The sequence below is a fragment of the Protopterus annectens genome, chromosome 1.part1 (assembly GCF_019279795.1).
Source record: "Protopterus annectens isolate FY-2018-M chromosome 1.part1, PAN1.0, whole genome shotgun sequence".
NCBI classification, from domain to species: domain Eukaryota; kingdom Metazoa; phylum Chordata; order Ceratodontiformes; family Protopteridae; genus Protopterus; species Protopterus annectens.
The window spans coordinates 219,297,857-219,313,246 of record NC_056726.1 but is presented as its reverse complement, the minus strand read 5'-3'; the positions used below and the strand labels follow the sequence as shown (position 1 = coordinate 219,313,246).

The 15,390-nt window shown below is 37.6% G+C and overlaps 1 protein-coding gene across 1 annotated transcript in view; it reads right to left on the bottom strand.

Annotated features, from left to right (window-relative positions):
* The window catches only part of RFX6 (regulatory factor X6), a 707,859-nt gene that overhangs the window by 152,970 nt on the left and 539,499 nt on the right, over positions 1-15,390 (bottom strand). Inside the window, exon 7 of the mRNA XM_044074222.1 lies at positions 9,296-9,413. Coding sequence (XP_043930157.1) covers positions 9,296-9,413 — 118 coding nt within the window. The remainder of the gene's footprint in view (positions 1-9,295; positions 9,414-15,390) is intronic.

Genomic DNA, 15,390 nt, shown 5'->3' with positions numbered 1-15,390 from the left:
CAAACGAGCGCACTCACGAGCAAACATCTTTACAATTTAAAAAAAATTATAAGATGTTCATTTCTACATTTTATGTTCGTAGTCTGTGGGGGCATGTGTTGTGTTGTGTTTATTCACATTTACACGGGCTCTGTCGTGGGGCTTTACTTTCGGAACTTTTACTCTTCTGGGGGCGTGTCCGTTTGCAGGGCTCGGCCTACGGACACGCCCCTACTGTCTTCCACGGACCGTGTTAGCCTTAGGTGTGATTCAGCATGCCCTCATGCATATGCATGACATGCTGATGTCACACCATTTAACTGCAGCCTCCGTGTAAGCCTTGTAACTCTTACACGGAGACTTCGTGAACCCTGCCCAATGTCTTTAACCAACTAAGTATTCTTAACATTACTTCACATTAGTACATTATAATTTATTGTTTTATATAAAGAGTTCTTCATTTAAACATCAGCTTTAAGTCATTAAGCATTCATTATGAAGTGTGTATTATATCATATGTATTTATTTAATATCAGAGGTGTTTGTATTCTTTTCATTTGTTATTTGTGTGCTTGGCACTTTAACAGAGATTTTACTGATTACTGTATTAATTGATGGTACTATTTAAATCATAGATAGGAGGTGATAATTTCGTTCTGAGGAAGTCCAATATGTATAAGGATGAAAGTGCTTAACTAACCATATGTTTATGTGCATTTCATTAAAGTTTGCCCGTTTTAAGTTTATATTTCTATCTAGGTGTGAATTTACTTTGGTTTATTTTTTCTCCTTGTACCTGTGTTTGCCAACTCTTAGCTAGTATGCAGAAATGTATGGTTACAGTCAAAAGCACTTGATTTATGTTACTTAGCAGTCACCTTACAATGTATTGCCACTGCTTTCTACTGCACTTTTTGTCAGTGATTCACTTTCTCCTTGGTGCCAAGTTGCCACAGCTTCAATGTTTATTTTTAATCTTTCTTCTTTTTCTACAATTAAAAGGTGTTTCTTAATTTGCATATTCTGTTAACTAACTGCAGTGGAAAAATATGAGTTCTTATTCAGAAGTCAGAATGCTGTTAGGGCTCAAGTTGGTAATATATATACTTTCTTTTTTTGAAAATCTTTTTATTTTATTATCTTATAGACAAACAATACAAATCACAGAAGAACACTGTACAAACATCAACAAAAACTATATACAACTATACATTGCCCATATCATTCACAATATATACAACAGATAATACATTAAGGAGATATAATACAAAAATGAAAAGTGTTTCAGGTTAAAAGACAATCAAAGAATACATTCCAAAAATTTTCAGAACAGAACTTGTGATTACCTTTATAAAAAAGATACTTTTGTGCCCTAATATGCCTAATTACCAATTCCTTTAGACCTTCCCATGTTAGTGCGGCTTGGCACTTCCAATGCAATGAGATATAATATTTGATAAATATGACAATTGAAATCACCACCTTGAGCTGAGCTTTAGTAATATTATCAGGAGGGATATGTAATAAAGCAAATTGCCAAGAAAGTGTTGATTTTTCGTATCCCATTTTCTCCAGAATAACTTTAAGGGCACACCATAGTCTGTACACACATTTGCAGCTCCAGAAAATGTGATATATATCGGCTACTTGATCCTTACAGAATGGACACAGAGAAGACGAGTTGGGGTGGATTTTATTAATGATTGCAGGTGTTAAATACGCATTATTGGTGATCATGAGTTGCGATAAAATAATTTTTAAAAGGGATATATTTAATACTTGATTTGAAAGCCTCTTTCATTAGTGCGGAGTTATACTGGTCCTTATCTGACCAGAATTTAGAAAATACTGGCAAATTGTTAGATCTGATAGAGATTAATAACTTATATACATTGGAAGTCATTTTCTTTTAGCAGAAGAAGTTTCCAAATAACCTTGGCAATTTCAATATTTTCTAGATAAGTCACGATGATCATAGTATGGATTCAATAGTTCAAAGATTTGTCTAGTTATTAAAGTATATTTATTGGATAAATTGAAGGTTTTCCTGATCTCGGATAACTTCAGATGTTTGACTAAGAAAAAGTCTGCCATGCACTTATCCTTAATAAGGGAAAATTGTCCAGATTTATCAAGTTACCATTTAGAGTTAAATTGGGATTTAGATGTATTGGTTGGAGGAAATGAATGCCTGCAAAAGTTTTAGCGAAGACAATAGTTTATGAAATCTGATAACGTTATATTTCAGGCCATAAAAGATTTTATATTTGTCTAGACTAACTTTGCTCAAGAAAGGTAAGGTGGATGGATTGAATTTAAGGGATCTAATATAATTGAAATAAAGTAATACCCAGTTAGGGTGCCAGGCATCTGAGGTATTAATATAGTTTGCTATCTTAATAATTCTACTACTTTGAATAATATCATAGTAAAGTTTGAAGTCAGGAAGAGAAATACCACCCAAATCCTTCGGGTACGTAAGTTTAGAATACGAAATTCTCACCGATTTAGGAGACCAAATAAACTTAGAGAAGGTTGAGTGTAATTTATTGAAAAAGTATAGAGGAATAATCGAATTAGTCGAGTTGAAAATATACAAGAATCTGGGAAGGATATTCATTTTTATAATAGTTGCACGTGCCATAAAGGGAAGCTTAAGTTGAGACCATCTCTTTAAATCCCATTGCACCTCCTTCCAAAGAGAAGAAATGTTCTCCTGATACGAAATAGATTGATCAGTTGAGAAGGTTACCCCCAGGTAACGAAGACTTGAATTAACTGGAATAACATCAGAGGAAAAATTTAGGGGATATGGTGATGTGATATTAACCGGAAAAATTTGAGATTTGTTTTGTTAACTTTGTAGTTGGCAAATTTAGAGAAGATATTAATGGATTTCATGATTTTCTCTAAGTCCGAATTTGGTAAAGAGAGGTAAATATTTAGATCATCCGCAAATGCCGAGAAGGGATACTAGTTCTAAATAGCTTGGGGATGATCTGATGAGTGTTTTGTTTAATAAGAAGGAAGAGAGGCTCTATATATAGATTAAATAATAAAGGAGAGAGAGGGCAACCTTGTCTCGTACCATTAATTATGTTAATCCTCTCAGATATACCATTATTAATATGTAGTGTTGTATAGGCTTTGTGGTAAATGGTCTCAATAAATTTTGTGAACGATGTAGGAAAGTTAAATAGAGGTAGAATAGAGAGTAAAAATTTCATACTCATTCTATCGAAGGCCTTAGAAGCATCTATTGCTAGAGTGTACAGGGGTACCTAGCTAAAGACGAGAAAGTTATCATAGCTTCTAAAGCTAGAGTATGATCTGAGGTCTGTCTATTTCTAATGAAGCCCGATTGTTCTTTAGAGACTATACTAGGTAGCAGTACTTTAAGTCTATTGGCAAAAATTTGGGCCAAGATCTTTAAGTCTACATTAATAATGGATATGGGTCTAAAATTTTCCGGTTTGGTAGAATCTGCTTTACCTTTAGGGATAAGAATAGTCTTAGATGCATTGAAATGGGGATCACTTACACCCTGGTGGAGAATATGATTATAAATCAAATATAAAGCCTGTGAGAACTTGTTGGGATATAATTTGTAGAATTCTGCTGTGAATCCATCAGGACCCGGGGCCTTATTCAATTTGAGGTTATTGATCACATCCAGGACTTCCTGAGAAGTAATTTCTTTATCTAACAAGTGAAATTGATCCGTATTTAGTTTTGGGAAAGATAATTCTTTAAGGGTATCATATAGCACGGAAAAATCGATAGGGTCATTAGGTGAGCTATAGAGCTCAGTGTAAATTTTTGAAAGATTTTATAATATCCTGTGTATCATGGTAGAGTTTGTCTTGATAAGAAATTTGAGAGAAAATGTGTGATGGTTTATTCTGATTAATTAGCCTAGCCAAGAACCTAGACGGGCATTGAGCCCAATCGAATATTTGGCCAGCATTTTGGTTTCATGAGCTGATAAATTATCTGCCTGTAGAGATAAATAATCTTTCTGCATCTTAACTAACTGCGATTCTATCTCGCTATCATATTTGATCTGCAGTTTATTCTCCCATTCTGATATTTTCTTGCTCAATTCAGACTCCCTTTTATGATATAATTTCTTGAAGTAAGAGGCTTTATTTATCAGAATGCCCCTAATTACCGCCTTTGTGGAGGCCCATAATATATCTATAGGAATATCCTGGTCTTTTGATGCTTGTATAAATTGGTTTAAGTTATCTTCTATAATCAAAGCAATTCCTTCTTTTTGAAGTAGATTAGGATTAAGTCTCCACCACAATGGACTATTTCTACTGTTACACCTCTGATTGTAATCTAGGCAGAGGGATAACTTCGAGTGGTCAGATAAATTTCTGTTATCAATATGTAGTTCTATTTGGTAGTTAGCCAGGATCGAAGAAAGAAGAAAGAAATCAATTCTGGACCAACTCTTATGACAATTGGAGAAAAAAGTGAAGTTAACTCTATTAGTGGGTTTTCTGTGTGATATAAATGGGTCAAGCAAATTGAAATCTTCCTTGAGCTCAGCTAATACTGACACGGCTAGTTTATTATAATTTGTATTACCATTCGACCTATCTGTAGTGGGGTTCTGAACGGAGTTCCAATCTCCTCCTATAATAAAATAGTGGTTGGGGAAGGAGGAGAGAATGTTGTAAATAACCATATAGAAATTTTGTTGGTTAACACAAGGAGAGTAGATATTCAAGAATACAATGGGTTTATCAATGTGGGATAACTTGGTAGTAAATAAACACCATCTGCCGTCCTTGTCAGATTCACATTTAATAATATCAAAGGAATTTTTCTTTATTATTATGGCAACCCCAGCACTATTCGATTTAACTCCGAGTCAATGATCTTTTTCACCCACGGCCTCCTTTTTCGTGCTCCCATTGGTAGCTGAGCAAATGTGTTTCCTGAACTAAAATTATATCAGCTTTTGATTTAAAGCACATGTGCATGAAGAGTCTCCTTTTTGATCAGCTGTAATCCCTTAACATTCCAAGAATCACATATAATCATACAGCTACCTATTCAGTGGGGAATAGTAAGTGTGGTATGGAAGTATAAAAGGAATAAAAGACATGGGAAATATATCTCATAACCTGAAACTTATAAACTTCTATTAGTAGAATATGGGCAAAACCGCTAAAAGAAACACCCTTCCTGCCTAACAACCGAGCATAAACCCTCTCCACAGGCCCGAAGGAAAGGGATTTTGGGAACTTTGAATTAACTAACCTAACATGAGGGTAAATCAAAGAACCCCTCACCTGAGGGAAGTATAGACCCCAAAAGATCCCCTAATCACCCTTAGGTCTAGACCGCTTATCCTCCCCATCAGGGTTAGGAATTCGAACCCAGCTCGGCATTTAAGAATTTGAACTGTGAAACAAATAGTGCATAAACCATTCAAAGATAACAATTGCATAAATAAAAATGACACATGTTAATAAGACAAAATACTATTTCTCATAAAGGTAATGAAAACAATCAGCTATGAGAGAAAAATGAGATTAGAACTATAGCCTAATCCAAATGTCTAAAACTGCAACAAGACAATAAAAATGTTTATACGAAACAGAAACCTCATAGAGTGTCATGTCACGAGACATACCTTAATTTTATGATCCCATAAATATCCCCTTAGTATAAAAAGGGACCATATATGCACTGAGTAACTGATCTTGGGTCAGTTCGAGGTTAATCTAAACAATATATTTATTGCTGAAAAAGCAACAACGCTGATAGTGATTTGTAGCTGGAGAAACTGCCCCACCAAAAAGACCCTATAAAAGGACCAAGCATCTCGTGACCCCTAGCTATAAGGTACACATTGAAAAAACATAAACATAAATGAGCGAGCATTCCTATATAACATAAAATATATCAAGGCTGAGACCTTAACCAAACCAATCCCCCACTAGTACCTGTATAACTATTCCCAGCACGCAAATAAACGCAAAAATATAGGAATGCACTAATTTTAGCCTCCAAATAAATAGGCACACTAAACCCCAAACTTAATGGCGGCCTCCTCACCGAGTTTTCAGCCTTACAATTTCTACAAAAAAAAATTTTTAACCAAAACTATTAGATGCTAGATCAAAGTTGGATCACAACAATATTATTAGGAAATTATTCTACTGAAATCTTATTATATTAGATGAGAGAGTAAAGTCTGCACAATGGTATTCAAAACATTCCTATAACATAAATACTATAAGAAGACACTTATGACTTTAACTACTTAGGAAAATGCATGAACAATACCTTCTACAATGTATTTAAACTAGTAGGAAACCCAGGGACAGATTATTCAATGAGTCAAACAAGAAGAAATCCGGTCCCAAACATACAATTTAAGAATTAGGAAACATTTTCCAAACAAGGAGCTACAAGTTCTGTCTTGTTTGACATATCAACCAGCAGTAACATCTGACACAATGCTACAGAAAATATTTTAAATTGTAGTACAACCTTGTTTCATGCTTCACCTATTTAGCATATAAGTACATATAAAAACAGAAGCCTTAACAAATCTTCATCACCCAATTAATTGTACAGAACTTGCTCAAAGAGTAAAAAATAAAAAATGAGCACATCTGACATGACATTTCAGAGACCTCAAGCACTACAACTCCTCTGAATACTGATAAGCAATCCTGTACACTGACATTTCTCTAATATTTGGCATGGGACTAGAGACCTGACAGCAGCAACCCCATTATAAGTAAATACATTGCTTGATTAATACATATTAATAAGGTATTAAAGTGTTAAGCATTTCTTAATGTGGTGTACTACTAAAATAAACTAACATTATACCAATTTAACAGAACAGGAAAACTTCCCATACCAAGACCTCAGGTGACAGTTTTGGTTGACTGCCTATACACTTTGTATATAATATTTATGAAAACAGCTTGCATATACTACAGCATTAGCTCAAAGAGTAAAAAAATAAATAAATAAATAAAATAAAAATGAGGACATCTGTCATGGTATTTCAGAGACCTCAAGCATTACAGCCCCTCTGATTACTAATGTGAAATCTTGCACACTGACATTATTCCAACATTTGTCAAAGAACCAAAGACCTGCCAGTTGTAACTCCACTATAGTCTAAACCAATGCCTAATAATTACAGATTAACAAGGAATTAAAAAGTTAAACATTACTTAATGAAGTATACTACTAGAGTAAGCTAACACTATATACATTTTACAAAACAGGAATACTTGCCATATCAAAATCAATAAACATGAAAGTCCCAAACAGCGACCAGGAAAAATGTGAACCATAACTTCCAAATCTTGCACAGTCAAGTCCAGCAGTAATCCAAGTTCTCAAGACCGGTTGAAGCCATTAAAAAACAAAAAGAGAAACAGCCTTAACAGACTGCATGTAGCTTGCTTTCACTATTATTTAAAAGGGCAACATCCACTCTATGGACAGAGTACTGATTTACTCATTTCTGAGCGGAATCGCCACTTTAAGAAATGAAAAAGAAGAAAAACTGCACAGCCAATCAGCGAAGGCGGGCGCCATGATGTGACACGTTTAGAGGAGACTATGAGCCCTAGCATGATGGGAAATGAAGTTCTCTGTGGCCCATCCACCATGCTGAAGCAGGCCTTCATCCTGGGAGTACAAAAATACCTGTTCTCGTCGGCGGGAGCATTAAAACACGGATCGGAGCACTACCATGCCATGGAAATACATCTGAAATCCTCCAGGACACAAAGGTAAGAGTAGAATAGCTTATATCAGTTCAGGACAAACATTAAAAACTTTGGAGAACACTTCTTTAGCTTCTTTACTATTTTTTGCTTCATATTTTGAATCTTTGAAGTTAAATAATAATGTGTTTGGATATTTCATCTGGAATCTGATGCTTTTTTTGATGAGGAAACCACAGTAAGGAGATAATTTTCTTCTTTCCAGTTTGATAGCGGCTGGCAAATCCGGAGAGAAAGTAATTTTAGATTCTCTCCAAGTAATAGATTTCTTAGATCTGGCTGAAAGTAAGATTGAGGCAGCATGCTGGTAGTTTAAGATCTTCACATAAACATTCCTGGGATACTTATTTAATGTATTGTCTGCAACTTGTCTAAGGGCTCTGTGAGCTCTTTCAATTGATATTTGAGCAGTTAGAGCAGGATTGTCCAGTAAAAGGGAAAAACTCTCAGTGATGCATTCAGGTAGAGAACTGTGTGAGATAGATTCCGGTATTCCTCTTATGATGATGTTATTGCGTCTTGATCTTGCCTCAAGATCTAATATTTTGTCCTGTAAATCCTGAATGATAGAGCAATTGGAGTCACAGCTTTTTTGTAATTGATCAATTTTAAGTTCATTGTTTGAGACTTTTAACTCAGTATCAGAAATTCTGGTTAACAATCTGTCTAGAGAGTCACCGAAGGATTTAAATTGTGTGGAGAAACTTTGAATAGCCTCTTGGATAGGCTGTAGAGCTATTTTTAACTCTTCCATGTTATTAGGGTCGTTTTTATTTTTAGAAGAAGTAGAGTTCACTGAAGATTTAGACATGTCTTGTGGATGCTGTTGTTGTTTGCCTGTCCTGGCCCTTTTGGTATTAACTTCTTTTTCAGGAGAAGAGATTGCAGAAAACTTCGCTTTTGTAGTTTGTAAGTCCATCAAATCCGAAGCATGAGACATACCAAGAGTATTTAGTTATTTTTTTCCAAGTAATCCAAGTATTTAAAAGCTGAAATATTTGTTACAGGTAGAATTTGTAGCACAGAGACAAACTGCACACCAGAAGCACATGTATGAGAAACAGCCGGAGGCCCAAACTAATCCAAGGTAATCTTCTATTTTTATGCAAACAGAAGATGCAATCCAAGAAAAATACAAAGATAGAATGATAACCTCCGATCAAAGGTACGTTTTTTTTCTGGGATAGAGTTGTTTTCTTCACAAAATGTTGGTTAAAGATGTTGATGTTATGCAGAGCTGAGTTCCTACCCTGTTCACAGGACGGTAGCCATCTTGAACTCCGTAATATATATACTTTCATCATGTTATTTTTGCAGTGCATATTTTCTTGCATCGAGGCTAAGTAAATAATTTCCTTAATCAAGCAAAAATGTTTAAATGCAATATATAGCATATTTGAAATGGTACTGAATTTAGCTCTGCACTTAATACTAGGATACAGAAAAGAATGGCCTGTAAATTACTGCATTTCATGACACAGACACTGATTACATTTTGTGATATATACTCACATGATGGATACTTATTAACACAAACTTACCGAAACTCGAAGCATTGTTCAGTGTGAGGTTGTGCATTACTCGAGCACCAAAAAAGCTCCATTTTAAAAGGAAGTCTTGAGCTCTCTTTTTCAGAGATCTTCCATTTTGTTTGCTTGGCTTCAAAATAAAAACAGCAACAGAACAGTATTACTGAAAAGAAATGGACTTTATCCATATAGCAAAATGTCTCCCTCTCTCTATTTCGTGCCCTCTCGCTTCCTGCCTCTCTCTCTATCTTTCCCCCACCCCTAATGATGCATTTATCAGCATGTTTCATGAGCATTCTTCAGAGCCATATCCATCTCTTTCATTGGAATCTTTTCTTCCAAGGTTTATAATGAAAATGGGATCTGCACAGCTCAGCATATTTGGTTAGCAAGCATAAAACAACTAAACGTGATATCATGCACTTCAGCATATTATTACAGACTTATTTGAATGTTAGAGGGCACAGACTAGACCACCAAAAACGGACTCATTGCATTTTGTTTCCTTAAATTTTCCCATCATGTTTAAATATCTGTCAGATTACTATAAACATGCATGTATTACTGAACTGTTAAATGTTGCTATTATCTATTTTTCTATTTAAAAGTTAATGAGTACAATTAGGTTTGAAATCCCTCTCAACAGCTAAAAGAATGTTAGAATCTTCATATTTTTCTTGGTTAGTGACTTCTCAAGAAATGCGCACAGGTATATGTCTTGGCAAATCTTTATTCAGAGAATCATGAAGGAACGTAATGGAAAATAATGGGAAAGAACAATACATTTCTTTGTATTATAACTGATTTAGGACAGCTGCATGAAAATATCTGAGTGAAAGCCTTTGTAAAAATTACACATATGGTATTTCCTAAAAGTCTTGGTTAAAATGCTAAGAAACATATATTTTCTCTGTTGCTGGAAGAATTCTACCACTCTACATTTAGGAGGTTGTTCCCCCTCTGTCCTATGATTTAATAAAGATAAGTTAAAAGTCACGCAGTGTTGAGCAAAAAGGGTTAGACCATCTAAACGTTTGATATTAGGAACAACAACCCCCCTTACAATAAGCAGTCCAGACTTGCAATGTTCTTCACCAAAATTTAGTCACGTATTCTACAGCAACTTTTGCCTTACTTGCTGTTTGCAATATTGCCTATTTTCAAATAAAGCATGCAATTTTGCATTTAAAATCCTTTGTTTCTTTTCCTTTTGTTACTTTAGTCTTCTGTACTAAAGCAAATCACCTTTCAAGTGAAACTGCTTTTATACTAAATCGCCACTTCCTATCACTTTCTAAACTGGTAGAAATACTTACTATTTTCATTTATTTATTTACTTTACTTTTCCCATAACAAATACTTCATTTATTGTTTTCTTTCTTTCCATGCTACTCTGAACACCATTTCAGTAATCTCTCTGTTCACCTGCTGTCAACTTTGACAGGCACTAGAAGGTTAGAATTAACCACATAATACATGTTATACATCTGGCTGACCCTTTAAATATAATTTCCACCAGTACAAGGATGCAGGTATACATCTGCAGAGATGTTAGACAACAGTAATAGGTGTTAAAGGGTATCTAAAGGAAGGCAGTGGGAGGCAATTTGCTTTGAGGGAAATAATATGCTAGATGCCCCCATGATGCTTGCCAGGACATGCTCTGGCAATTATGAAGGAAGCTCCTACCCACATACAGAAACAATATCAGGATCAATCTAAAACATAGGATTTACAGGTCTCAACAAAATGTCTTCAGATCAGAACTATGAAGCATCAGTATCAATTCATAACCTGAGCTCAGCAAGTTGTGGTCCTTGAGGAAAAAAAAGAAGTTTTGTACTCACCATAACATTCCATATTTATTGTCCATTTCGCCTTCATTCTTACTGGTTGGGTTCGGAACCGATCCTCAGTTCTGACTCAGCTGTATACCAAAGCTCAAAGTCTTCCACTGGCTTGTAACTGTATCCCTATCCCATCATGTTCTAGTGAAGCTCCCCAGATCTTGTCTGCTGATAACCCCAGTTACCTAAGGTACTATCACAATATCTTATAAAGGCATACTTGCCAAATGAAAGAACCTCTTGGTCCTCCAGGAGCCATAGGGAAGGAGGGTGGAATGTAACAATGAAGGCGAGATAGACAACAAACATGGAATGTTATGATGAGTACATAACTTATTTATGTTATGGTGTCCTATCTCGCCTTCATTCTTACTGGTTGGGATAGCATCCCTAGCATCATATTTCCTGGGTGGCTCACAGGAGTATACTCTTCAGGACATTAGACCCAAAGGAGGCCCTGTCCATGGAGGCCAAATCTACTTTGTAATGCGTGATAAAGATATGAGGACTTGCCCAAGTTGCAGCAGCACAAATGGTATCAAGTGGCAGCCTAGCATGAAAGGCAGAAGTGGTTGCCATGACTCTCGTAGAATGACCCTTGACTTTATGGGGAAGAACTTTGTTGTTTGAATTATACATAAAGGTAATACAATCTGAGAGCCATTTCGAAAGTGTGACCTTAGATACAGGAGCACCTTTCTTTGCTTCTGAAAATGAAATAAATAACTGAACAGATTTCCTGAGGTCTTTTGTCCTATGTAAGTAGAAATGTAACTGTCTGTGTACATCCAGTTGGTGAACCGTATATTCTGCCTTGTTGCCATAGTTGGGAAAAAAAGACTGGTAGGTCTATGGACTGATTTAGGTTAGAGTCTGAGCATACTTTTGGTAGGAAGGATGGGTTTGTTTTAAGGGATACTGTTGTCTTTGTGGAAAAACATACATGGTGGCTTGATCGATAATGCTTGAAGCTCTGAAACCCTTCTAGAAGAATTGATGACAATCAACATACTTGTTTTCCATGTTAAAAATTTTAGATCACATGATGATGCAGTTTCAAAGGGGGGAAGAATCAAACAGGACAAAACAAAGTTCAGGTCCCATGGTGGCAGAGAGGTTTTTATGGGTGGTCTTAACAGGTTAGCACCCTTCAGGAAGCCTCTGCATAGTCTGTAAGACATCAGATTTGGGGCCAAATCAGTTATATGGAAATTAGATATTGCTGCTAACTGTAGATGAATGGTAGCTGCAGCTGCACCTTGATTAAATAGTTACACCAGAAATTCGAGAATAGAAGTTATTGGAGCAAAAAAGAGGTTAATGTGTTTACTTAATGCCCAGGAAGAAAATCTCTTCCATTTACTCATATATAATTTTCTCGTTGAGGCCTTATTTGAAGAGATCAAGATATGTTTCACAGAAGTAGGAAGATTAGGAAGCCTGGCTATATTTGGAATCAGAGCAGCCAAGCTTTCAGTCTGCAGGCTTGAATGCAATGGTGGAGCATTCCAGACGTATGAGTCAGAAGGCCTGGAATTGGATCCAGAACCCATGGCTCCTCCTGAAGATGAGGCCAAAGGAAGGGGAGCCAAATCTGATGAGGCCAGTAGGGAGCAATGAGAATCAACTTGCTTCCCAATGAGCTGGCTTTCTGGAGAACCTTGGGTATCAGAGGAAAGGGAGGGAAGGCATAAAGGAGACCCGCAGGCCAATCATGTACAAGTGCATCCCTTGGTGACTCCCCTGGAGGGGGGATCAGGGCAAAATAGCTGCTGCATCTGCCATTCATGGATGTGGCAAAAAGTTCGCAGCAAGGCTGACCCCATTTGCGGAAGATCATCTCCGCTACGTCTTGTTTTAGGGACCACTCATGAGCCATGAGAATTGCTCTGCTGAGTTTGTCTGCTATCACATTGGATTTAGCTTGATGCAGTTGCTGTCAGAAAGCATTGAGAGGAGATCACCCACTGCCATACTCTCAGGGCTTCTCAACAAAGGGGATAAGACCTGGTCCCTCCTTGTTTGTTTATGTACCAAACAACTGACATGTTGTCTGTCTGTATTGCAAGTGTTCCCAGTAGGAGAGTCCTGAAGTGCCTTCAACATCCAAAGCACTGCTCTCATCTCTATTATACTGATGTGGAAATGGGCCTCGTGATCCTGCCAAGTGCCTTGGACTGTCCTTCCCAGATAATGCCCCCCTTCCTATCTGGGAGGCATCTGTGGTCACTGTAGCCACAGGCTGTGGAGGAAGAAAGGGTTGACCTGATGTCACATGATTGGAGTGAAGCCACCAGCGAAGATCCTTCTTGCAGAACTCTGTTTACAGAATTTGGTGTGACATGAGTAGTTCCTGCAATGACCACTGAGTGAACAGTAGCCACTGCAGAATTCTCATGTGCATGCGTGCTAATGGAACTAAACTTATCGCTGCTGCCATGGTTCCCAAGATTTTTAAAACTGTTCTTGCGTGTACTCTCATCTTGGGGAGAAGGTTGGAGACTTGCTGTCTCAGAACTAAAACTCTTTCTGTAGAAAGTTTTGCCATCATGTTTATTGTGTCTAAATCTGCTCCTGTAAACATGGTATGTTGCAATGGCAACAAGGCAGACTTTTCGTAATTTACTGTGATCCCTAGGTGAGGGCAGAGAAATAATGTGGTGTCTCTTGTTTCCAGTAGTATATGCTTGGTGGTGGCAGTTAGGAGCCAGTTGTCTAGATACGGAAACACTTGGAATCCTAGATGTCTCAGGTGAGATGTGACTACTGACATATACTTGGTGAACACTCTGGGGGGCTATAGTGAGACTAAAGGGCAGAGCTCGAAACTGGTAATGACTGGCTGCCAGCCAGAAGTGCAGATGACACCTGGATGGCTTGTCCATCTTTATGCAGTAGTACCCATCCTGGAGGTCTATACAGCACATCCAATTGTCTTTTTCTGGAAGGGGAAGAGTTGACTGCAGTGTTACCACCTGGAACTTGGTCTTTTTTTACTGATTTGTTTATTTTGCTGAGATCCAAAATGGGCCTCCAGTCCCCTGTTCTTTTTGGCACTAAAAAGAATCTCAAGTAAGTTCTGGATCCTATTTGGCCTGTGGGGACTCTTTGCATGACTCTTTTGTCTAGCAACTTTTGAATTTCTAGAGCTACTTGATCTCTTTGACTGGGTGGAACATCTGGGTATGGAGTAGCCTCCGGATATGGTACTTTGTACCCACTTGTCTTGTGTTATTTCCAGCCAGGCTTCTAGGTACAAAGATAATCGACCCCTGACTGCCTCCAGAGATGGACAGATGGGCCTCCCTTCAGGAGTGCTGAAAGGGCCTACCATGGAAAGAATCCCTGTCATCCTGATTTTGCAGATCCCCTCTGCCATGGGGACAGCATCTTCCATTCATAGTTCCCCCTCTGCCCCTAGGGGAAGAGTCACCACATGTGTCCTGAAAAATTCTCTAGGATTTATGGAACCACATCTTTCCTCCCTTCTGGCTTTTTGGATAAGGTCTAGAAGGTATGAAAAAATGGACTCCCATGATAGAGGGAGTTTTCCCTTCTTGTTCACACCTGGTTAGTGTGTCCTTGACTTTTGGCCCGAACAAAGACGAGCCATCGAAAGAGGCATTAATAAGGGAAGATTTAAAAGGTTCCCCAAAGTCACACAAGCACATCCAGGAATGTCTTCTTAGGGAAATTCCTGAACCCACTGCTCTGCTCACTCCATCTACTGCATAAGATATGAGCCTCATGGAGGAGTTGACCACAGAGTTTAAGTTGTAGAGCTGAGTGAAAACCTTGTTTGATACCCCTGCAGCTACTGTACCTTGGAAAGTATCTCCTAGCTCCTTCATGAAATCTCTTTGTAGCCTTGTAAAATGCATCAGATAATTCAGCAATCTGAGTTCAAATGTCACTGGAGAAAATGTGCGCTTCCTGTATCTGTCCATTTTATCAGACTCTTTGTTCAGCGGATGGACATACGAGGATGTTTCAGAAAGTTCCTTTTTGGTGGCTGCTGCACCACCATAGCATCTAGAGGAAGACCCTTAGTCAGGAAATCTTTATCAGAAGGGGCTGTGATTAACTTATTTGGCCTCAGAGGGACAGGCTCCACTGCATCTGGAGACTCCCATGCCTTTCGACTAGCTAGTTCCATAAGTTTGATGAAAGGCAGAGACACCCAAGTGGCTGAAGGGTGAGACCCAAAGGCATTCAGGTAAACAGACTCCTCATCAGAAGGGTTGATGGGCTTCCAGCCAC